This window comes from Physeter macrocephalus, chromosome 7, assembly GCF_002837175.3.
Source record: "Physeter macrocephalus isolate SW-GA chromosome 7, ASM283717v5, whole genome shotgun sequence".
NCBI classification, from domain to species: domain Eukaryota; kingdom Metazoa; phylum Chordata; class Mammalia; order Artiodactyla; family Physeteridae; genus Physeter; species Physeter macrocephalus.
This window is the reverse complement of record NC_041220.1, coordinates 25,059,050-25,085,088: the sequence shown is the minus strand read 5'-3', so window position 1 is coordinate 25,085,088 and position 26,039 is coordinate 25,059,050. Positions and strand designations below refer to the sequence as shown.

Here is a 26,039-nt window from a genome sequence, read left to right as displayed (position 1 = left end):
TTTGCTTTTTATTAATCTTTCTCCAATGGGAAGTAATGAGAGCGACAGCTAATTCCTGTTTTACTGAAATGTAATCCATTAGGATACAATCCTCTAAAACCGAAGGATAAGCGTCCTGATAGATTTTAGCTTCTTGTTTCCCTATAAGAATCTTGGTTCATACCTAGATTAACTTTGGGATTTTATTTATACAAAGTCAGGTGTCCATGATCCCCTAACCAATTTCTTGGCAACTGCCTTTCAATGAATTACTTGCTTTTATTTAGAGGAAGGAATTAAAAGAATGCAAGTCAGTATTTTAGCCATGTGGCTCTGGAGCTCAACAACCTGACTAAAAGTCGTAAAATCAGCTCCTAAATCAATGGCACATGGATATGATCCACGGACACTTTGTTAACTGATTTGTGATTTGGGGTAATTAGATACGTCACCTGGATTGTCTTCCATATTTCTTAAGACTTTACCTTTTAATGAATCTCTCAAATTGTCATTTATTATTTTGACCATAAAATTAATTCCTGCCTATTGATATATTCACCTTTCTGGAAGGAAATATATTTAATGTTCACCACATAACCACACAACTCATATTTTGGCTAAGCGCAACACTGTACTAAGTCTTGAGTGTCAATCATAGCTAATATAATTGGTTTTACTGCCTGTATTGCTTTAGTTTATGGTTTTCCTTCAGAACCTGTCATACATAATATACACTTCTTGGTATGGTCTCAACTGCTGCTGCTGCTTTTTAATCTCATGTTTTCTTCCCAGCCCGTTGTCATTTGACTCCCATCCATCAGGCCACTGAAACTGTTAGTTGAACATCACCGATAACTACTTCCTTGTCAAAGCCAGAGATGTAAAAAACAATCATATTTGTATTAGATCTATGTCTCATACTTGAGTCATGTGTTGACCTCTTTAAGAAGAGAGAATTATTATATACTTTCCCTTCTGACGTAAACTGTTTTTAGTATGTTACTAACATATAGCCAAACATAAAACCAGGTATGAACTGCTCGTGCCTTTAGCTAGCACTTATACAACTATACAGCCAAAACAAATATACAAATTACACAGAACAAAACCAACAAAATTTGAGTTAGCATAATTCCTTTTGTATGACATGATACTGGTTTGCTGAAGTTAAATCGCATGTGAAAGCAGTTCAGTTTGCCTATACGTTCTGTGCTATATGATACAATTCTCCCATCACTTATTTTTTTAAATGAGTAGAAAAACTTTGGGTAGCGTGTGCCGTTATTTCAACTTGCTGCCTCTTAGACCCAAAGCATCATGAGTGTGCTAGGCAACCCTGCATTGTTCTCTCACTGCCCATGATGACGGCATGTAGAAGTTGGGACCAATAGAATCATGAACAGTGATGTAAGGCTTAATTAATTACTTGTTGACTGAAATTCTGCCATTTCTTCCCTTCAACATGTCTTTGGCTTTGACAGGTTCTCTCTGCCACCCTGGTCTTTTCTCATTTGCCTCACACCTTGATTACTTCAATATGCTCTTTCTTGGTTTTTCTGCTTCCAATCTCTCTACTTCAATCTACCCTGCATAGTATTTTCAAACTAATTTTTCTAAAACCCAAGTATAGCGTGTAGAAACATATAATCTTGTAGTGTCATTTCATCTCTTTGTTGGACCATGCCCTGTTTCTCTCCCTCATCTTTTCACCATGTTTTTACATAAATACATGCCCCTACACTCTCATTCAGCAAACGTGTAACAAACATAACAAACACCACAAATCCTTGCCTCTATCTTTTTTCTTTTTGTTCTTTGTTAATACCTAGGAGTCCTCTCTCCTTCCCTCCATCTCACTCAGGCGGCATACGCTAGGGCTGTCCCAGGCTCACTGGAATGTGTGGTCACCCTAAGCCTAAGCCCACACTGAGAACTCTTTAGATTCAAAACCTTTATTTCATTTTATATTGGAGTATAGTCGACTAACAATGTTGTATTAGTTTCAGGTGTACAACAAAGTGATTCAGTTATACATATACATGTATCTATTCTTTTTCAAATTCTATATAATACAAAATAAAAAGTTTAAAAAGAGAAAAAGAAATCCCTTTTGAGCACATAGGTGTTTATGCTAATGAGATTTCTGAGACTGGAGCCCCTAAATAGCAAGATGGGGTTGGTCATCAGAAAGACCAACAGAATAGAGGATTGGGAGGGGGAGCGGCTGGAAATTAAGCTCTATAAAAACTCTTGAACAAAGAGATTTGATCAACTTCCCGACTGGTGAACACATCCAAATGCTGGGAAGGTGACACACCCCAGTTCCATGAGGGACAAAAACTCCTGTGCTGGGGACCCTCTGGACCTCACCCTATTACCTCTTCATCGGATTATCATCTTCATTATCATATATTTCATTCATATTGTAGCATGTGAAATATCCTATATTATGTTATCATTTTATTATCTTTTATAATAAACTGGTAAAATTTTTTAAAAAACCTTTATTTCACGTATGGCAATACTACATGTTTTTCTCTAATAATTCTGGGTGTGTTGGGCTTCCCTGGGTAGACTATAAGGCCATGTATACAGGTACTATAATCTACATAGTTCCTGGCACAATGCAGAATGTAGAAAAGGAAAGTATATCACAGTTTTTAAGAGCACAGACTTAGGAGTCAGAAGGAACCAGATTCAAATTCTGGCTCTACCTCTATTACCAGTGTAAGTTTGGATATTCTACCTAGTGTCTCTAAGTTGTCCCATTTGCAAAATGAATCTTTGTACCTACCTCACAGAAGTGGTGTAAAGGTTAAAGGGGATCATTAGGGTTAAGTGATTGGCATTCGTGAAATAGTCAGCACTCAATAAGTGGTAACCTTTATTATTAACTTTCTATGAGCTTAGTTGATGCTTTATGAATGAGTGTTACAGGAACCCATCCATTACTTTTCTTCCTTCCTGGAATTCTCAGTGGTTTGTAAGTTGGAACAGCAGCTGCCACAGTGACGGGTTCAGAAAGGCTAATTTTATGCCATAATTATCGAGAAAAAGGAACCAAAGTACCATAGGGATTTCTGAGGAACAGTGAGATCACAGTGAGTCATATATGGACAGTCTCCAGCTCTGCTCCCTCCAAGCCCAGGGGCATTTCCCCAAAACAAGGTGCCAGACACCTTGTCCTAACAGTGTATAAAGCTTGAGGAATGAGAAAAGGGCTCCTTCCTCTCTGTTAGGGATGGGGTGTGAGAGGACGTTCTGTTTCATCGTGTGAGAACTGAAGAATATCATTAATCTAATTGTTCTGCACACAATCCCAGCTCTGCACCCTGTGGACTACTTATGAGTTCCTGGTCCTCCTCTGGAGGCCTCTGCTTCCTCATCTGAAAAATGAACGGGTTGGACAAGGTGATCTCTAAGGTTCCCTTCTAGCTCCAACAATCTGAGTTGAAGAAAAGCTTTAAGCAATTCAGAGGGAGCCTAAACAAGAGGAAAGTAGGAAAAAAGACCCTTTTTTCTAAGCTCTGTGTCTCCGTGTCTTACTCAATTGAACAGAAGAGAGTCGATACAGAATATGATTTCTGACGGATGTGGAACAAAGCACAAACCAAATGGATGGAAAAGGAAATTTGGGTGCCCTTAGAATTCTTTTGGTTCTACTGGAATGAAACTGCTGACACATTTTTTATTTTAATCAGAAATTTGACTCGAAGCCATTATTATGGTTGGCTCAGAGTGATATTTTGTACTCTCCCCGATAGCCATCTGTTTGGCAAACAGCACAGCCATTTCAAGAATTATTGCAGAAAATGGTTGCAAGTGACAGAAATAATGGCTCTGTTAGACTCAATTTGATTATCTGCATCAGTGTAGTTACAAAAGCAGACAGAGAAGGAAAAAAATGTATCTGAGATAAAATACTCTCTCCTAGGTCTTATGATTTATAATTGCTACCTCTGTCTATCATTCTTACAGGGCAGGTTCAAGATGTTGATTCACCCCACCTCCCCATCTATCATATATATAGTCTCTCATTCATTTGTATTTATTTTGCTTTACTCCAGACCTATATTACTTTTTACCTGGACCACTGCAGTAGGCTCTTAATTGCTCTTTTCTCTAGTCCCTCACCATCTAATCTATTTTACACATTCCTCCCAAAGAGTTTTTCCTGAAGTTCAACTTCAGTCATGTGACTCCCACTATGTAGAGAGTAATGTTCAATTTCTTTAGCCAGGAATTTTGGGGCCTCTGTCATTTCAGGATCCATAAACTTTTTCTATATCACTGCCCCTTCCTCTTTCTTTTTATTCTTAGATTGTAGTCAGTTCAGACTACTCAAGGCACAAAGCTGGTACTCAAAAAATATTCCCTGGATAAATATGTAAATAAAGAGTCCTGTTTGAGTTTTTAACTCAGCATTTTCCCAACTCATTTCATCACAAATATCTTAGGAAATATTATTCTCATGGCATTGTATTCTATATCCTTAGAGGGGCTGAGAGGTATAGGTCACAAAGGGAAATTAATCAAGATCCATGGCCAATTGCTTATAACTTAGATTAGTACCAAACCAGTTTTAAAAAGGAAAAGAAATACCCAGAACTGAACAGAAAAACAAGAGGAAGCATCCATCTGTATCAGCAGAAGATAGCTGGATGTCTTTTAATATCATGTATTAGCTCCAGCGAGGTACTGAAGTTCTGGTAAGCCAGTTGTAAGGCCTTCCCAGTGGCCATAATCAGAAAATAACATGATGGATACAAAATCAAGTGATGGATAATTACAGGTCATTAGCAGTATTAGAAATTAAAAAGGAAGCAGAACAATGCATACTAGTATAGTCAATTTGATAGTCATATGTGTTGATAAAATGCTTCTAATTTTTATGTTTATATGATCATGGGAAGGCTTCATTCCAAAGAGCCATATGAAAAGGCATCAGTTCAGGAGAAATATACACTGAAATTTGTATGTGAATGTAAAGTGTAAACTCTTGGGACTTACATGACATTGGGCTTCAAAACTGTATGCAAAGATGTTACTCCAACCACACTGCCAGAAGCGTAGATGTTCTAGTTGTGGCATTCGGTATTGTGGCATGAATGGTTAGGTGAGCAGAAAGTCAATCTTGGCTTTATTTGTTTACTAAAGCACTGATAATATATTGTGAAAAGTTCTGATTGTGTCACAAAGGGGAAAGAGATGAAGCTTCTAATTAGGTTAGGTTTACCTTCCATTCCATATTCAGATGAGTCAGGAAATGCTTTGATTTGCAGATTCCTACTTAGTAAGGACTTTTTGATAAACATTGAAAGCTCTCTAATTTGTAGCTAGTCCCCAACCCATAAATATCTATTTTTTCCTGAAAAGCAAAGAGATGACCAACTATCCCATTTTCTTGAATCTTCCCCATATTCTCTTTCCTCTGTCCCTCCAAGCATATTCACTTCACATATCCCAAAACAGTTTCATCAGTCCTTTTGACTCTTCGAGGCTCTGTGCTGTCTTTCTTCTTCCTTCCTTTCACCATCAAGGCTCTGGGCCCAGTAGTTAAAATAGAATAATATGCTGCCTCCCATTCTTTGCTGTTCATTTATCAGTTGATTATAAACTAATTTCTGTTTCTAAAATTCTACTGAAAGTCAAAGGCTACAAGTCACATAATTATGGAGTCCAGTGACCTTTAGTTACTTTGCAACCTCTGTGCTCCAGCGGACACATTGGTTACATCCTCTTTCTTTGAATCTGTGCCTGTTTTCTTACGTTGCTGTCTATTGTCTCGCTCCTTCCCTAAAGGCCTTACAAATGCAGGCATTCCCCAGAGTTTTACCCTCAGCGCTCATCTCTGCTCATCATATACTCTCTACATGGGTGAGTTCATCTAATTAGCCCACTTTCTGCCGGAAAATTCCAAATGTATGGTATAGATCCTGTCTAGACCTACCTTTTATTATAAATGTCTAACTAAAAGTCTTGTATCAAACACAGTATATTTAAGCAGCATTATTTACAATTTCCAAGGCATGGAAGCAACCTAAGTGTCCATCAACAGACGAATAAAGAAGATGTGGTGTGTGTGTATATGTCCTACGTATATATACATATACACACAATGGAATATTACTCAACCATAAAGCAGTATGAAATTCTGCCATTTGCAACAACATGGAGGGACTTGGAGGGCATTATGCTTCATGAAATAAGTCAGAACAGAGGAAGACAAATAGTGTGTGATATCACTTATATGTGGATTCTAAAAAATACAACCAACTAGTGATTAAAACAAAAAAGAAGCAGAGTCACAGCAGATTCACAGATATGGAGAACATACTAGCAGTTACCAGTTGGGAGAGGGAAGGAGGGAGGGGCAATATAGGGGTAGAGGGAAAAAAAGGTTATTACAGGATTATATGAAATCATGTGTGGGAAGCTTTTGAAAACTGGAAAGCACTATAGAACTTAAAGAATCTTTCATTCAATAAAAAAAAACAATAAAATTTTAAAAAAGAGCATATTTGACCAGAATGCATTTCCCCCTAAAACCTGAACATATATTTTTTTTTTACTTTCTCTCCCTGATCTTCCCCTACCCAAACTCTTAATATATAGTCTACTTTTCAAATTATTTGTTTTAGAACCTGTAACTTCCTCACCCTTCTCCTGCACTCCAAGTTCAAGCTCTGATCATTCCTTGCCTTGACTATTTTAATAGCCTCCTAATTGGTCTCCATGTCTCTGGTTTATTCCATCTCTGCTGCAGTCCTGGCTCAAGCCATCCTGCCTACTGTGGCTAGGCGCTGTACATAGCTAATCACACCACTCCACTGCTCACGAATCCTCAGTGTTTGTCCACCCACCATTTAGAGAATTCGAAGTTTTTACCGACGACACAAACATTTGCCACATAGCCCCATATCATTTTAAAACAGTGTAGTTGAATTTCTTATCACGAAATATGTGTTTATTTTAGAAAATGTCTAAAATAGATAAGCTACAAAAATAGAAAGTATCCTAATTTTAATATTCCCGCTTTTGCTATTTCCTGCTGCCCCATTACAACCAAAGCAGACTGTGGGTCATTCCCAAGTGCATCTGACATTTTCCTGTTTCCATGCCTCTCCATGTTATTTACATCCCCCCAACCCCATCCAATTTCTAACTATTGAAATTCTATTTGGCCTTCATCATCCATCACAAAAGTTTATTTCTCTAAGATGCCTTCCCTGATCGTTGAATCCCTGCAGCAGATGTTAGTGATAATATATGTAAAAAGCACTTTGAGTTACACCTTGGGGTTCTTCCTCCTTGGTGGATTTTGTATTTTATAGTCTGTCATTGTGTAACAGTTGTGTAACTGTTGTTTTTAAGCCATGCACTTGTTGTATCCAAAAACTACACTCTAAGATTCTTGAATGTCTTTTATTCTCTTTCACAACGATTTTCATAAGCCTTGACTTCCAGAAGTTGATAAAATAAATTGTAGCAATGTGCTATTTGCTTGGGATGGTGGTAATAAAGGGAGAGCTGGGGATAGAAATGGGAAAAGGTTGAAAGGGGGAGAAAGAGAGAGACCCTATCCTCCTAGAGAAGATAATGACAATTCCAGGGGCAAAAACTCTAAACTGATTCTTTTGGCATGTCCAATTCCAGGATGGGGTGGAAATGAATGTGTAATAATACTGCTACTGCGGTGGTGATGTGGATACTGGTCCGTACTCAACTCCATCCATTTCAGATGCAACAAGGAAAACCCAGAACAGGAGCTCACCACTGAAAAAGGTTGGCAGGATTTACCTCGCTGACTGGAATCCCATAGAAATGGCAGGGATGGGAGGGGATTGAAAAACCTGAGAAACCCAAGAGATTGTGGCGAAAGAAGATATAGCTGAACTTCTTCTTTATGATTCAGGAGCTTCGTCTCAGTGCTGAGCAGTTGAAAATATCTCCATCTCCTTGCAGATGGATGAGCACCGCTGCTATTTTGACAAGCCTGGCTCCCTATGGGAGACTGAGGTGCAGCTGGATTTTCATGCTGTGAAAGCTCTTAGGGAAATGGTTTCAGGATACGACCAGAAGAGTGCATTGGTTGCTTTGCCATTTGTCTAAATGGGTACATCAGGATTTACTGAAACTTAATAGAGGAGCAAGAGTGGTGAAGGCAGGAAAACGGTTTCTGTTAGTACAAGAAAGATGACGGAGGGTCACAGGCAGGTCGCAGCAGTAGAGATGCTTGCAAGTGGTCCGATTGGTGGACGGATGGATGCATGGATGCCTGCATGCATGGCTGTGGGGTGTAAAGAGGGCAGAAGAATCAGGGAGAACTAAGGTGCTTCACATGAATGTCTGAGAGTGGGTGAGTGTCATTTTCTGTGTTGCGAAGGAAAGGAGGAGCTGATGTGGAATGGTGGCAGAGGAGGCGGACTCAAGTTAAGATGTGACCTTGAAACTGGAATGAAGGTAAAACTTTTCCTCTGCCCTCTTAGGGTCTCTGGCTGGGCCTGAGAATTAAACTGCCCTAAGACAGATTAATGGGAGAAAAGCATACACATTTTACATATACATGGCAATTCTCACCAGAAAATGAAGACCCAAAGAAGTGTCAAAACCTAAATACTTTTATACTAGGTTGAACAAAGAAAAGCAATTGTGGAAAAATAACTGAAATATATGGGGACACGGGGTGTGGTGCTAAAGGAAGGTTAGAATTCTTTCATCTAGGTCTGTTGTATAGAATTCTCTCAGCATTGACTCCCCATAACTGGTGATAAGAATGTTTCTTTCCTGCTGGTAGAGAGAGGGCATCTTTCACGCGGGAATTTTATCTCTTGCTTTCAGGAAGAGAAGGGGAGGTCAGAGTACCCTTCCTGCACCTGCTGTTTTTTCAAGTGCCTTTAGCTCAAAATAATCTTCACGCCAATGTGGCATATTTGGGGGTGGCATATTCTGCCATGCTTCATTACCTTAAAATGTCTATCAGGCATCCAAGTGAAGATGCAATATATGTGTCTGTAATTCAGAGAGGAGGTGTACAGTAGAGAGAGAAATTTAAGATTCATCATCATACAATGATAGTTAAGTCCTGGGACTGGTTGACTTATATACTGCCTAAGGGCAGTATATATAGTACAGGAAGGTAAAGTGTGCTGTCCTAAATCCTGGGGGCATGTCAGCATTAGAGAGAACTAGAGGAGAAAGATCTGGGACTGGGCAGCTGCACCTCTCGTCATGGTACTCCTTGTCTGCAAGGAAACTGAGATTTAACAAAAGGAGGGCTAGAGAGGGAACTTTTTAATTTACCTGTTTACTTATATCTATTGTTGGGAATGTGGTAGGTGCACGTGCCTTTACATTATCTCTCAATAATCCTATTGGGTAGATCTTAACATTCTCCCTTTAAAAGGGAAGACTGAAACTTAATCAAATAGATGTTGGGAAGCTGGGCTGATGTTCTTTCCTGTTACACGTTCCAAATGAGTATCTGTTGTTACTGATACCCGCTACTTTCCCAAGCTACTTTCATAATAACACAAGCATATATGGACTTTTATTTTTATTTGGGAGCTCAGGACAGCTCCACCAGGAAATCTGGCTCTCGATGGATTTACCTCATTATCCTCCGCCTGGTGCTTATCAAGAATGGAATCAGAAGTCTTATATTTTTGCTTGTTACTTTCCTCTTCACTGGGGTATAAAAGTTCTCCCCAATCCAGGAGAGTGCCAGACTAGAGCAGTGAGACAAGGGTTGTTTATATTTTTAAGTACTTTAACCACAAACACATTTACAGAATGTTTTAGTGACTAGTCTGGTTTCTTCTCTCTGACTGTTATTTTGAAGCCATTAAAACTAAGTCATCCTGTAGGAGCTCTTGTACAAAGAAAGGTGAATAACACTGCATGGGAAATAGAAAATGAGTTATAGGTATATATCCACATCTAAGTACTTATTTCTTTGTAGAAGCACCCTATTTACCTGTTTACGAACTAAGGTATATGGTTTGGTTTTGTTTACTTTTAAAATAATTTCCTTAAACAAACTTCATTCCACATTTCAGCTCCTGTCCAACCAGGCTGGTGGAAAGTCAGTCTCTATTATTTTGAGCTTGCATCTTGCCACGGGTCTTATCTTGCACTGAAACTCCTGGAAGACTTGTCGGTGTCTGTCATCAGCTGCTGATGTGCCCATTTCCTATTCACTATGGTATCTTTAAGCCCCTTCATTTCCTTACATCCAAGCCAAGCTCAAGACAAGGGAACCTTTGGCAAGGTGGACCAGTGACTTAGGGACAGCCTCCCTAGATGCATCTTGTGGTCCTCCATACCGCGCCCCCCCCACACCCCCCAGGCACAGACACAGAACAATGCACAGGGATTCACCCTCCGGGCACCAACTTTTGTCCCTTTGTCTTCTCCCCACTGTTTTTCTCTCTCTCTCTCTCTCTCTCTCTCTCTCTCTCTCTCTCTCTCTCTCCCCCTCTCTCTCTCTGTCCCTCCCTCCCTCCCTTTCCTTCTCCCTTTCCCTCTCTTTTCTCTTTCAAGCCTCAAAGATCCTTTTGCCCCCTCAGTGGACACCTCATATTCTCTGTCGTAAGATTAAAGAACAACAAATCTATTTAGTTCAGCATTGCTAAAATCCCTGAGGCACATGCTTTATGCTACAGTCTAAAATATAAGAGAGCAAAACACAATTTAATACCTCAAAAATTATTTTACCACTGTCTTACATACATTTAAATAGAGCAGTCACATCTCATTTAGCCTTCTTTTATCGAAACAAAATTAACCTTAAACACTTCCTCATAAGGATTTTTCTTTAGTCCTTTAATCATTTATGATATTTCTTTCTGGACCTCATCCAAGTATTCTCCTTGTTAAAATTCAAAGATCAAAACTGGAATCAATTCTCTGAAAATGGTCTGATGGAAGCAATTATACTTCAAATTCATTCATACTCTCTTTCTCTCTCTTTTTTCCTTTTTAAAGTTTTTTATAAAACACTTTCATCAATCTTTTCTTGAGTTGTTTTTCTGGGCATCTGCACTTTCTTTTCAAAGCAATGTTAAATATTATCTGAAAGTGTCACTACTTGGAGCCTTGCTTCTTCTGACAAGAATATATTCCTATTTTCCAGGCACTTCGTAAAACTAAAAGAGTGAAATTGGAAGAAGAATGTAAAAAGTGATACTGGGGAGAATTAAACAATGAAATATGTCACTTTTTTTTTTAATTCTGAAAATAGATAAGAATGAGCAAGAACCACTTTAGAGATTAAATACAGTGTCAACATGCTTGCCTTCTTTGATTTTTGCCCCATACCCTATTTCTTATTGAACTGTCACCTATTCTATTAGTAGAAAAAATATGCATCTCTAGAGTGTGCAGTTATGTTTTAACAGAATCAAAGAATCACAGGAAGGTAGAGGTGAAAGTAATTTTAGAAGTTGCTTAATCTAATCTAGCAACTAGCAAGAAATCACACCTGCCGGTTTCTGAGAGGTAGCAAGAAATCTGTGCTCAAAGGATCACAATCATAAAGGAGAAGGAATATGGTTTTTCCATTTGACAGACAAAGATAAAAATTCCCTGTCTGCTACTTGCACAGGTTTTATAATCCTTTTTCGCCTGTGGAGATAATAATTCTAACCAGTTGGGCTGTTTGTAAGGAATGAAGAGATAATATCTATAAAGCAGCTATCACGTGATTGGATATGATACATGAGAGATCTCTTTCCTTACTTCAAACACTGCCATTGATTTGCAAGTTGCCCAGACTTTAAACTATGGATCTTTGACTATCTGAAATCAACAACCACTTAACTATCAATGTTCCTGTTCTCTAAGCCACTGGAATTCTCCTCATTCCCGTAGCCTTCAGTCTTTTCTGATTTGCCAGGTTCCCAAGCCCACTATCATCTTCCTGGTGACCATGCTCTGGTACCCTCTAGTTCACAGTAGCCCTCCCCTTAGACTGTCATATCCAGAAGTGCATGCAGTGCCCTACGGGGAGGACTCCTTCCTCTGAGTGCGATTTTGCATAATACTGCTCTTTCTTTTGTAGCAAACTTGTCTATGATTATTGGAAGCACTCTATGACCTGGACATTCCAAGCAGTGACATCGTCTTACGTCTTCTAAGTAATTTCTTAATTTAGGGGCTTTTCCTGTGGTTGACCTAATGTATTTTGAATTAGATTCTGAAATTCAGTTAAAATGAAGAAATCATTTTAAATGTTGCTGGTGATTCAGTAGCCACCAAGGATAATCTTGATTCTAAGCCAGTGGCACTTATCCCAACCTTGATATTCTTTTATTAAAATGTCCCCTCTGTTTAAACAGCTGCACAGTTTTTTTCAAAAGTCCTAGAAATATACTTTCAATATTCTAATTATAAATTAAATTTTTGGAAAGTTTTGGTAGATAATTTGACATCTAAGAGTATTTTGAGTCATTAAATTTCACACTGGACCTTGATCTAAACTGAAAACAAAAAATTCTTCTCTTATTTTTTATCATTTAAGCAAACTGTGAACCAAGCAAACTACATATTCAGGATCCTTTTTTGCAACTTGCTGTTGTAGAAGCCCAGGCAAGGCCTTTAAATTTGTTTTCTCATCTATGAAATGTGTAATTCAACTTGAAGACTTTTTAAAGTCACTCTACATCTGAAGAATCTCCGATTTTATGATGTAGGTACCACTCTCAAAGCTCTTATTGATAAAGACCTACATTATATTCATTTTTACACAGATCTGCCAGTTTAAAATCTGACACAATCCAACATTCTAGAGCCTGAAACATGATGCTCTATTAAGATCGATTTATCAGATGAATGTAGACTCAAATAAAGTTCTGTAAGATACTGGCTCTAAAATCTTGGCTCAGCATTTCAAGATGGTATGCCTATAGCTCCGAACTTGGATGTAATGAAACGTGAAACAGTCTCATTTTAGCATGGAAGGAAATCAGCTTTCTCATCAGAAGGAAAGATTTTTCAATTCAGTTTTAACCGGTAATTTTCCTTTGGGGGAGCTTGAAGAGCTGTAGTGGTTAAAGGAATAAACTATCAAATAACAATACTATTCATGAATAATTACCCAGCAGGGGGAGACAGGAGGATTCTAACTTTTATCTTTAGAGGTCTGAATGATTTGAGAGGATACCTATAATGGAGGACTTGTGATCTAGGATACAGCAGTAGTTGCTCTCAGAAAAGAGGGGGAAATAAGCAAATATCATCAAGTCACGCACGTTGGGTTTTATTTAAGGAAATGTCTCCTTGTGTAGGCAGTGATGTGTTTAAGAGTGAGACATTTCCTTTTACTTGTTTCTATTTTAAGTGATTGCTTTGGCAGGTCTTTGAAGGAAAAAAAAATCATTTTCTATCCTGCAGATTCAGTAACTGCCCTTAAATGTCAGATCATGTCACATTTTCAGTGGAGACAACATTGTGATTTGCTTCCATGGTGATCTACCAGTCAGTGATGGCCAAAACTAATGACCTTGGATTATCGGGGTACCGTGCAAGGCAGCCACTAATTATTTGTCATAATCTCCCAGGGAGGAAATTACTAATATTATTACTTAGTACATCCTTTGCGTTTACACTAGCAGAGTGCTGAAAAATTCATCTGTGGCCCTGAAGAAATAACCAGTTGTGCTGTTCTTAGCAGGAAGCAAGGAAGCAGCCCCAAGAGCACCTGTGTCCACTCGGTGACATAGTCAGGGCCTCAAGCTCTATGTGCTGTGGCAGGCTTGTAGGCTACGTTGCTTTCAAATTTCAGCTGAGTAATAGAATGACTATGTCAGAGGCATTTTTAATATATTATTCTAATCTCTAGAGACTGCAGTTAGTAAGCAACAAATGAATTCAATTATAAGACTGCCCCTCAAAAAAAATATTTTAATGTGGCACTTTCACTTGGAAGGCATATTCAACAAGCAGACTTGGAAAATATTAAACGTGCTCTGGCAGGTGTAGGGGATAAAAGCCATCTGGTATGAATGAGTCCCCTGTATTTGGAGTAAGGACGGTTACAAGATCCTTTCAACTTACTGGTCGGCCAGTTGTCTGTTCCTCAGCCAGAGCCTATCTACAGGTGGTCCCACTGGGAAAGAAAGAGTATTTCTATACTATTATTGATAGATTGTGGTTAATATTTAACCTAAATTTGTAATCAGAATGTAATATTTATATTATGATAGATAGATGATAGACAGATAGATAGATAGATAGATAGATAGATAGATAGATAGATAGATAGATAAATGATATAGGAGACTCTGTACTTCTCTCTTAACCAGGAAAGGAACCAAGGTTTTAACAAACTTAAGATTTGCTACAGATAACCTTCATCTTAATAATGGACAGGAGGGAGTGTTAGTGAAGAGGATATTAGAGAAATAATATTGGACAAGGAAGCTTTTCTTAGTCACATTCAAAGGTATCCATACTTTAAAATCTACTGCATGTTTCCTACCTAGTGAACAGTAGACGTTAAACAAGTAACCAAGTACAACTGACAATAGGAATTATGCAGCCCTCCCTTTCACTCAATAAACCACTCATTTTCCAGATAATATTCTATTTCACTTTGACACTGGCTCCATAGTCCTTAGGTCTTAACCGAACAACAAGGAAGCACCAGAGCCCAGCCCAGTGGGATTGATTTGGTGTTTTAAACTGAGATCGCTGTTTGAAATAATTACGACTGCTGTTGGTCCACATGTGGCCACTGGATGTGGTCGACACCAGGTCAAAAATCTCTGTGCAGGAGGTTTTCAGAAGCTGCAACTGGTTGAAAGGGGGTCACGGATGCTAAGGGGCTTGTGTAGAAGGTACCTTTGCATATACAGCCCTGTTCGTAGACCAAGCAACAGCTGGTTTTCTGCCTCAAAACCCGGAGGAGCTGACAGAGATCAAAAACTCCTTGACAACTGAGAGTGACTGAAATTCTGAATACTCTGAATACTGATGAACTATACCACAGAAAAGAATTTGTATTTTCAACTTACATCAGTGTGGCATATTTCAGATGTGCCGTAATTGGAACTGCTTTTAAGCCCAATTACAAATGCTTATTTTTCACTTTTACAGAAAATACACAACCTGGAAATTTAGAATCTTTTATTTTTCAACATGTACTCTGTAAATATGGATCTCTTTTCAGATCTGGAGTCCATAGGAGATAGATTTACCTTCATTTTAGGAAGATGGGCAGGACAACATAATTTATGAGCTGAACCAATGAAAGGGTGCTGAGTCGGGTTTTGTTAAACTAGTGTTATGGCTGGCAAGGATGACATGTCAGATGTTTCATTCATTTTAAATACCAAGCCATTTCCATAAATCATTTTTATAACTTTAAATACATTATATAGGTATAGTAACAATAGACAGTTGTGTTTAAATGTGCCAGACACGTCCATTTCCTTCACTACATACTGTATTTCTCATTTCATTTTCCAAAGATGTACTTAGCAGATTATTTTTATGGCCTGATCCATATTTTAGTTTTATTCATGTAGCCTTGTCTCTTGGCCCCGCTATGCTTCTCTGATTCTTCCTTGTGCATATACATATTCAACCCATGTGAATATCATCATAGCATTTCTCTCTTCCTTTTTGCACAAAAGCCCAGTTAGAAAAAATACGCAGGATGCATTTGGGGCTATTTAGCATAAAAACTTCATCTGAAACTGCTGTATTATATAAGATAATGGGTTGTATTTCAGGATATTTAAGGTTGAGTTTCTTTACTGTGTGAACGCTATACTATTTTCTTTTCTCCCCTAACTCCCCACCCCCCACCCCCCGTTTAACAGCAGACAAACCCAGGGAGCACTGAATGAATCTGATGATCCTGAGACAGGCTGTCTAACTGATAACAAGCCAACTTCTCGACACTTCTATCCCGTCGCCTTGCTGCTTGTCAGCTCACACCTGCTAGTTGTGTGGCTTATTTTAAGTCTTGCATTACTTTTAGCCAAATACCAATAAGTTTTATGTTGTACTCCTTTCTTTTCTACAACTGACAATGGACTTTAAATTATGGGGACAATGCTGTAATTTCTACATTTTCAGAGTCACAGAATTAAAAAAAAAAAACCAAATGTTTGAATTGTAAGTGTTTTATGTGTTTTTCCTAAAATCTAAAAAAAAAAAAAAAGAAGTACTATGCATTAAGTGAATTATTTTGCTCTTTTGTTCATGGAGAAGTGTTTCCCTCTGTTAACTAGCTCAAGAAGAAATTTTAAATTCCTGTCTTTGGCATAAGACAAAGAACAGAATCCTGAAAGCTTGACGTTCTGCATCTCCTCTTCCTCTTCCCATTAAATTTATTTAAAGAAATTAAGACTGAATTTGCACAAACCCTGAAACCCTGAGACAAGTCCCAGAGATGTGGGAGGTTCCAGACTTGATTTCCACTGTGCCGATCTCATTGTCGCCATCAGCTGATAGAATCTTCTGTTTGATATCTTAACCTGTTAGTTCTGTGATTTCTTTCCTGCAATTAACCCTTTTCTGTCAAGTAACTTTCTGGAGAGAATGGCTATTTATGTTTTGTAATTAAATGAACCCGGTTGTAACCATGGTTTGGGTTGATTTGGCTCTCAGAGTACTTTTCTATTCTTTTTAACAAAGTCTTGTTTGTGTCTCGATGCCCCCATTTTCAGCACCTGTGACTTTTGTACTGTCTGTACACAAGCGCTCCTCTTGATAAAGCTGAGACTTGGATCAGGCTGTCTGGAAAGCCATTTTCCTCTTCGTTGCACAGCTAAAATAATGCAGTCAAATAGAGATGAAACTTTCCTTTAAAAATCTATATGGCCAGACTTAATAAATTAAATGCCTTATTCCTAGAACCTACATCCTTAGGGCTATGTATAGATGTTCATGTGTTTTAAAGAGACTGAGAAATTCATTTGTGGAAAAGTTATAAAAAGGCAGATATATTTATGAAACGAAAATGAAGCTGTGTTGTGGAGCAAATTATATTTAAAGAGTTTATTAAACCTTAAATAGATGTTAAGAGCAAAGGGACTCTACTCATCTTTTTTCTGAGGGCAATAATGGTATTGGGCCTGGCCTAGGATTTAATTTTGTAAGATGTATCATCATTTGTGAAAAAAAATGTAGAGTTGAATCTTTGTTATTTTTACTTGGACTGTTGCTGCAACTCTGCATTGGACAAATAAAGCATATTTATTTATTTTGTGTTTCATGAAGTTGTCCTTTTTCCCCTTTCACCAGAGAAGGCTGCCGCATAGAAAATGTACTGAAGAATATCAAATGCAGGAAGTATGCTTTCAACATGCTACAGCTGATGGCTTTCCCCAAGTACTACAGACCTCCAGAGGGGACTTATGGAAAAGCTGACACCTAAGTTTACCAACATGTAAATAAACAGGAACACAAATACGCTTCCGCTGGATAATCTCTACCTTTTTTACGCTTTCATTGTCATGAATTTGTGGAGGGAGGTGATCAGGGATAGTTGCCCAAATCTAGGAATTACTTGAACTAGTTATCAGCATATGACTCTGAAAGAAATCCATTAAACAAACCTTAAATCATATCGCGTTTCTAGTTCTAAGCTTGTATTGATTCTCGCTGGTTGAGATCAGCTCAGAAAGTGTACATTTCATTCATGGGGTATTTTAATGAAAGACATTCTGAGAAAACCTAGGTCACTACAGGGGACCTGGGGGTGAGTCAGAGAGTGGCATTCTCCACTCCAAAGCTATGACAGAGCGGAAAGGGAAGAGAGACTTTGAGATATTATTCCATAGCCTTTCTCACAAATAACCTGAGAGCCCATTTGTGGGCTTTAAAAAATATTTTTCTAGTTACTTGAAACTAGGGAGAGTTAACTCATGATTTTGACTACAGAAGCAGTTTATGTGTGCTTGTAAGGACTTTTGTCATCCAGTGGAGGTGTGACAGGTCCTCCTAAACACGTAGATGGACAGTGTTAGTAAAGCAGTAAAAATACTTTTCAAAAGCATAGTATCTTCTCAAAACTCTGATTTAGGTTCGATGGCCCCATCAGCCTGAACTTTATGTAGTCAAGTTCATGAAAAACTGTAAAATGTCTTTGAGGTGTTTTCTAGCAGTCATCTTGGTACAGAACGTAGATGGTGTAAGTATGCATTGTCTAGCATAGATTAGTATACATGAATAAACCTTTTAAAACATAGGCCACCAAAACAATTATTTCTCTTAAATGGAATTTCAAATTTGCCCTTACGTAGTAAAATAACACTGAAAGTTTTCCAAAACTCCAAATCAGAAGTTGCCTAAGAGATCATCATGTATAACACCATTATAAATGGCTAAATTAAAGCACAAGGAAGATATACCCCCAATTACCCAGCTAGATAATTTTAGAACCCTGGTTACAATCTCTTCTTATCTTCTTAGCTTGTGGCTTGTCTGTTCTCTAAATTGCCACACTAAATATATACATGAAAATTTGGGAAGAATGCTAGTTAGTTAAATAGAAATTGGCATTTATTGCTGGAATTGAAGCTTGGAGTATAAGGGTCTGAACAAACGAGATTTTTTTTCTCCAAATTTTAAGAATCTATTCCTTTTCCTTTCTCATCAGAGGAACATGCCATCCAGAGCATAAATCTCCCTTGGAAATGCCAGAGGCCTGTTACACTGACACTTCTTAGCTGTGACCACATCCAATGGATGATCTTAGGGGCTTTCCATAGCTGATGTAATAGCTCCTCCACGAAGTTGCCTGTTGAAATAAGGATTCCAAACATATCTCTAGGCTCATATTAGGTTTTTCAAATTACTGCATTTTAGATAACCCTTTGGGGCTTTTAATGCTAGAATTATCAATCTGTTATTTTAGTTAAGGACTTGTGGGCATTATACTTGAGGCAGGTGTCAAACTATTTACAGCCTTTTTCATAAAAAGATGCCGTGTACCGTGGATCTATTCACGGACAGGTTTTCTTGGTGTTCTCCTTTATGCCTCATTCTTCATTTCACTGAGTAAATATAACCTTTGAATTGTTCAATTTCATTTGAAAATGGTAGCATTTGTGATTATTTTCATTATCCCACTGGATTTAAGGTACAGAGGCGGGAATGACAGAGGTTTCCTCGAATAACTATGAAGCCTCATTCAGTATATCAAATGGTAGTCTGAGTTCCAAGATAACTTAAGTGATTTATCATCTTGTAAATATTCTTATAAACAATAGTTTTTTGTTTGTATTTTAAAAAATGAAACCTCTTGACTCAAATATGGAAAAAAAAAAATTAACTAGAAAGCCAACAGTAGAGTTTTCTATTTTGGGAAGACATTTCAAAGACCTTTTTCTTTTTTATTAAGTACTAATATAAAAGTTCTAAAAGAGTAGAGCTGACTGTAATACAAATGCATGTAAGTTCTCATTTATTATTAGCATAATCATCTGCATTTCCCTATTGGAAGCTTATATCTGTGCACACTTCTAAAAGTGGATTTCATCCAGAAAATTTTTGTTTCATATCGACAACAGTGTTGCTCCTTTCCTGAGAGGTATTCCAAGTATCCTTGGAAAACTACTTCATTATTTCTTAAATTATCAGCGCTTTCTAAATCAAAGGAAAAATATTAAACAAAAAGTTTTAAAATCTCTTTTGTACAAACACAGGCTCAGTCGTGCTTTTCTATCTTCATTTTCATTTAAAAGATGCACCAATCATTCTCTTTTAAAGGATCACTGTTGAGTCAGAAACTGAACCAAGAAAGTAACATTTCCAAACAATATAATTTTTTTGGTTTAAAAACATGTTTGCCCTCTGATATCCTCAAATGTAGATAAAAATTCTGTATTTGCTATTTACAAAGTCCTATAGAAAACATATTTAAAAACAAGGGAAGGTGGAATCCTAATTATGTTTGACCCAGTGACCAAAGATCCAGAGCCTGAAAATGTTCTACAAAACAGCTGAACATTAAAGTTTGAGATATTTTATTGAAGCAGACCCACATTTTAGATGCACCCATTCATTTATTTCTTGTGTGGTTGTTTCTTTCTTGTAAATATTGCCTTGGGTTTTGTCTACACTCTGCCCAAACAATCCTTGGATGTAAATAGTTTGGTCAATCCAGTAACCCAGGGAGTCAGAGCAACCATCTGATCCTGCTTACAAATTGTACTGAAATGACCAACTGCCCAGTGAGAGCAGGCGCCCAGGTACTAACCTCGAGTCCTTACTTTATAAGACTAACACCTCTTCTTCTGAGGAAATGTGAAGTCTTAAAAGCTAGCATCTGAATGAAGGATACTTCCCTTTTTTTCCTCTCAGCTAAGTATAGTATTTTGCACAGAATAAGACGGTGGAAAAGAAAAAGGTTTGTGTAGAGCCATGCTTTTCTTCCCAAGCAAATCAAACCCCCTCCAATGTCAAGTTTGATACGTGCCAAGAGGAGGATAACAGTGGTGTGCTGAAAAGTGGCTCATGCTGACTCATGATAGCTGATCATTAAATTCTGTAAGCCAGTTGTGAAAACACAGCCATCATTAAATATTAAACTATAAAATACAGTTGAATAGATTTTATTAAAAACAAAGGTAATAATCAAAACTTACCAATTCCTAATTGTTTTAGTACATTTTACTATTGACCTCTGCTCTTGAGGTTGTTTATGTCAATTGTATCTGTCCAGTGGAAACACAATATTATAACGTGCTAACTGTGCCTCTCTCTCTTCCGGACCCCACATTCAGTAACATCACATCCGTAGCTTGAAATTGACCACAGTGGGAGTTACACCGCAGAAACTGCCAAATGCTACCAACCCATAGTTTTTTAACTCCTGGAAAGCCAGTTGTCAAACAATTACCAGCACATAACTGAATGCCGCCATCACTTTTTCTCCAGAAAATAACCAATAATGGGAAGCAGTATTAAATTACTAAAATGATATAAAATGCAATCACTCATCTTCAGATGGCTACAATTTTGATTCGGTTTTTACCCTCTTTAAAGACTCCTATTAGACTATAAGTAATAGTTGATGTTTATATTTTATTCATAATTAAATCATTTAATCATAGCGATGTGTTTTAAAAACGTCTCTCTCTATGATGTTCTGCAAGAGAAACCTCAGCAATGCAGCTTTAGCGTACGTAATAACAACTTCAGGCTAAATTCAGGGAAACGTTAGCCTAATTAGAGTATCACTAAAAATGTGCTTCAGTATCCATTTTTAAGTTTCTCATTTTAGCATTCGCTAAAAGAAGAAAAACGGTAACATATTACCATGCCCAGATTCTAATAAATATAGCTCAATTGAAAGCCAAACTGTTAGATTAAACAACTTAAACACTGGCAGCATGCTAAATCACACAGATGTTTTAGGTGTTTGATCTCCAAACAGGATGGTCTATCAATGGTTTAGTTCAATATACAGGGCACCTTTTGTAATCTTTTGGGAAATAAATTAACTTTTATCACCATTTAAGAAACTGGTCTGAGAAAAAACCGATCAGCAGTTGCAGAGGGAAGGAAACATATTGAACACAAGACATCCCAAATAGCTGGAGGCTTCACAAATTACGTGCTGCCGAAGAGAATGATTTGCTGAGAGTTGTAGAGTGGATTGACAATTTCAGGTGAATTCACAGAGTCACATTCATTTAGCCCAGCTGTAATCGGCAAGAGCTATGCTTTTATCCCCCCATATTTATGTTTCACTGCTTTATAAACAAAGTACTGATGTCTTAGATCTTTTGTTTCTTTTGGAAGACTTAAGTTAGAACTTTCCAAACAGATGCTATCTCTAGCAAAGACTGTCTTTAGGAACAGAAAAATACAGTTAATGTTTTAGATAAACTATGGCAGGCCAATTAGGTATAAAGGTAAGGTGGAAATTGGGATTTTTCCTTTCTGAGTCATAGTGTACATTAATCACCCTTTTAATTTTATTTCTAAGCAAGTAAGGGGACGTCTTAAAACATTTCTGATGTCCAAGAAATCACATCAGGCTATTAGTAACGAGGAGGTAGGAAAAAATTGTAAAGTCATATTAACTTTAAAAATGTACATGCCATCAACTCTCCTGAGCTTGAACTTTTATGGATTGCATGAATATTTAGAATTTTAAATTTGAAAAGGAAAACAAGACACACAGTTAAGTATAGTACCCAGAGAGACTGAACATTAAAGGAGAGAAGACCTAACACAAGTGACGTCGCCTGATAAACCATTCTTTTAAGATGTTGCACTTTCACACACGGTATGAATACATTCACAATCTTCCTAAAATCATCAAAATTACTCCAAGGCCAGAAAAGGTCACAACTCAGCAGTACATCTTTAATGATGACTTGGTGCGGTTTTATTGACTGGCAGGCAATATTGACTCAAATATTGGCAAAATTGCTCTATTATCTATATAGTTCTTCTGATGCTTTTATATCGCTCTCAATATTAAAAACCATTTCATGTCAAAGAGCTTTCAAACGTTTAAAAGGCAGGCTCCAAGTGTCTGTAAATGTATACACACGCCCATTTTATGGCACATGTGCAATCCTTTGTACACATATACTCATATGAAGATTTTATTATTTTATTTAACCTAATATCTGATTTTCAGATTCTTGCGGTACTTATCTGAAACATTGGCATTTGTTTTCATGTTAAATGTATATTCTAGATCAACCAATAATGTATAGTCCCAGGAAATGAGGCACAAATAGGTTAGATCATTTTATATTGGTATTTGAAGAAATATCATTTTGTTTTATTGTTCTGTGTAAACCATATTCATTGTACACTGTGTGTATATTTTTGTTTAAATAAATGTGATTTTTATTTTTTATGTTTCTGTCTTCTTCATTTCAAATGTCAAATTATACATTTTTTTCATTTTTGTCAATGTAGCAATATCTAAAAATTAATTAAAATAACAGGATAGCCTAAACAATATCTCAAAGAGAATAGACTAATTTTCCGATGAACTACAATTACAGTGCAAATTTTACATTGATGGTCGATTAGTCTCATATTTACTACCAGAATGCATCTTCAGGGTTGCTATTCTGTGGGACCAAAATCAACCATAATTTTAAAAGATGCAAGAACCAGATGTCAATGCTTCAACTCTGGGTAAATCACTAATCTTTGTAATCCTGATTATATTAGTCATTTGAGCACATGAGATAACTTTTCCTTATTGGCTCTTTGGATCTGATCAATTATAATTCATTACAGTAGTTGATAGTAGAAGGTAAATCCCAAGGAGTTTTAATTTGATCTTGTAGCAAAAAAAAAAAAAAAAAATTAACCAAATGAGGCTCCTGATTGCATGTAAAGAAAGAAAGAAGTTTTGCCATCTGGAGAATTTCAAGAACATATCTGATCCTGCAGCAAAAAACTCTTCTGTAACATCATCATCATCAGTATATGTTCATACTAATGTGTCTTTCTACATCTGAGCAGGAACAATGCTGGAGGTAACCCCATGGGGAAACAATGCATAGTGAATTATAGCAAAATGCTGCCTGCTATTAAGCAGTATAGTAGCCTGAGTGAGCTAAGAGTACTCTTCTGTCTTAAACATCCATGCAAAAGTTTCTTGACAAAAAAAAAAAAAAAAAAAAAAAAAACTGGGCTTCCCTGGTGGCGCAGTGGTTGCGCGTCCGCCTGCCGATGCAGGGGAACCGCGTTCGCGCCCCGGTCCGGGAGGATCCCACATGCCGCGGAGCGGCTGGGCCCGTGAGCCATGGCCGCTGAGCCTGCGCGTCCGGAGCCTGTGCTCCGCGACGGGAGAGGCCACAACAGAGGGAGGCCCGCATACCACAAAAAAAAAAAAAAAAAAAAGTTTCTTGAGTGTCGTAAGTGACATATGCACACAAAGTCACAGTACAAGGGACTCAGAAAATTTGTTCCAGAGCTATAATTTGATCTCTCCAGAGAGGGGAATCGAGAGGGTGGATGGATATAGTTGGAGCATGTCAAGCCAAAGTAGCCACCACATGGGCATGATTCTGTGGCTCCCTGTAACAACGGAAACTGAGTTCTGTGTTCTCTCAATGATCCTGATGAATAAGGGCGGCCCAAGAACAGATTTTTAAATAACTTTTACCTAAAAGGTAAAATGAGAGAGGAGAGCACACTTGGGTAGAATACCAAGAATGTGCTACTCAGCTACTAAAAGCTCCCTTCTATCCTAAGCCATATGAGGTTATGACTCTAGCCCTTCCTTTCAGAATTAAACAATAGCAATGAGGATACTGATCTGCTTCTTGCCTAGGGTGATGACTTCTCAGTTTTCAAACCAATTGACCATAAACCAGCACCTCCTTGGTGATAATTCACCTCTTTTGAATTTGAGTGTGCTGCCCTTAACTACTGTTTCTGCTTCCTTTGCTTGCTTCTTACATTTAGGAATTACCCAAAAGTCTAGACTCAGTATTCTACTTTTCTCATTCCATATGCTGTCTTTTGAGGTCTTCAACTGTTATTTCTAAGGAGAAAACTCCAGGGCCAAAGAATGCGGGCTTTTGAGTCAGAATGCCTGGGTGCAAATCTGATTCCCCCACTCCATTAGATGCGGACGTATGTCAAGTTACTCAGTGTTTCCATGGCCTCACATTGTCATCTGTAAAATGAGGGTAATGATATGACAATATTTCCTGATAAAAGTGAGTGAGAAAATGTATGTTCAGCCCTTTGCCCCATGCTCATCATGCTGGTTCTTCTCTGTTGGCCCTCAGCCTCCGTTCCCACTGTGGTTAAGGCTCCTGAAGCCCCACTCCCTGGCACATAAGGGCTGGATGACTAAAAACTACATTTCCTCAGCACTCTTACCACGACCGTTCAGGATATCCTCTAGGTTCTGCCAACGAGACCCACCTACGCCATATTTGGAAGGCAGGAGGAAGACGGCAAGGGGCAGGAAGTGTTTACCCCTTGTGCACCCAGGTGGGCACACAGGCATAATCCAAGTAGAGGGTAAGCAGCAGCCAGCTGGATTTCCCTGCGCATTGTCAATTCTGCAGCTTGCTAGTGGTGGTGGCCATAGCAGCAGCATTTTCTTAACCTGGGGGCAGCAATAGTAGTTCCTGAAAACTGGATCAGAGGAGCTTGAGGTCAGAAGCCTGGTAAGAGTCCATCTCTGACATGAAGTTCCTCTATCCTTTCTAATGCTTGTATGAACACCAAATTCCCATATTATATGTACTAAATTATTTTCTGCTAAAAATGACTGGGTTCCATTTCCTGCACTGAACTCTGGCTGATACCCTCAGCCTACAGGACATATTCAATATATTTCTTTGTGGTCGTTGTTGCTGATTAACTTATTTATCTTTGATTTTTTCAGCTGGGACCCAGCAGCACCTTTCCAAGATTCTGCTGGCTGTTTCTCTATGTTTTAAGATATTCATAATTTCATTGCCCTCCTCCCAATTTACATACAGCCCTCCTAGGATTCCTATCTCTGCTGACAGAATCCATGCTCTAGTCACACAGGTTCACAAGCTTGAATCAGCTCTAACTCTCCTATCTCTGTCGACGTACAATATTCCATTTGTCACTAAGGTCTGTCAATATTACCTTCATATCCCTCAGATCTGTTACTTTGACCTTTCATTGCCACAGCTATTTTCTTCACAGGCGTCCTTTATTACCCTCATAACTATGGTTCTAAACTAAATGAAATCCACCATTTGGCCTTATCTTCTCTTTCAAGGCTTATTTTCTATCTCCTCTAGTTCTATCCTCCATACGTACACACACTAGGAGTTTGCATACGTGTATGTCCCTTAGACACACACACGCACACACTCATACACCCTCAGACACCCAGATTTTCTTCCAAGTTTTCTCTGAGGCTATTTCCTTTCTTCCCACCACTCCCAAAGTTATTGCTCAAAGTTGAACTCATTTGCTTCTTATTCCAAAGCAATCTTCCCATATAACTCTAAATGGAATTAGTCTCCACTATTCTAATTCTTCCATAGTATACCCTGTGTCATTCATTCATTCATTTGTATATTTCTTTTATTCTTTCATTCATTCAAAATATACTTTGAGTGTCTGTG

At 38.0% G+C, this 26,039-nt stretch overlaps 1 protein-coding gene and 1 long non-coding RNA gene across 7 annotated transcripts in view; both read left to right on the top strand.

The window, feature by feature from the left end:
- Window positions 1-19,256, top strand: part of INPP4B (inositol polyphosphate-4-phosphatase type II B) — a 763,890-nt gene extending 744,634 nt beyond the window's left edge. For 2 of the 6 annotated variants that reach the window (XM_055085901.1, XM_028491723.2), the window contains one exon: window positions 17,233-19,255. In XM_055085901.1, coding sequence (XP_054941876.1) covers window positions 17,233-17,365 — 133 coding nt within the window. In that variant the 3' untranslated portion in view covers window positions 17,366-19,255. The other 4 variants (XM_055085900.1, XM_028491721.2, XM_007111238.4 and 1 more) reach the window with 3 other exon arrangements.
- Window positions 10,042-15,795, top strand: LOC129392237 (uncharacterized). The gene is made up of 3 exons (XR_008617772.1): window positions 10,042-10,183; window positions 12,041-12,116; window positions 12,500-15,795. It is a non-coding gene; the product is annotated as an uncharacterized lncRNA (long non-coding RNA).
- Window positions 19,257-26,039: the final 6,783 nt, after the last annotated feature.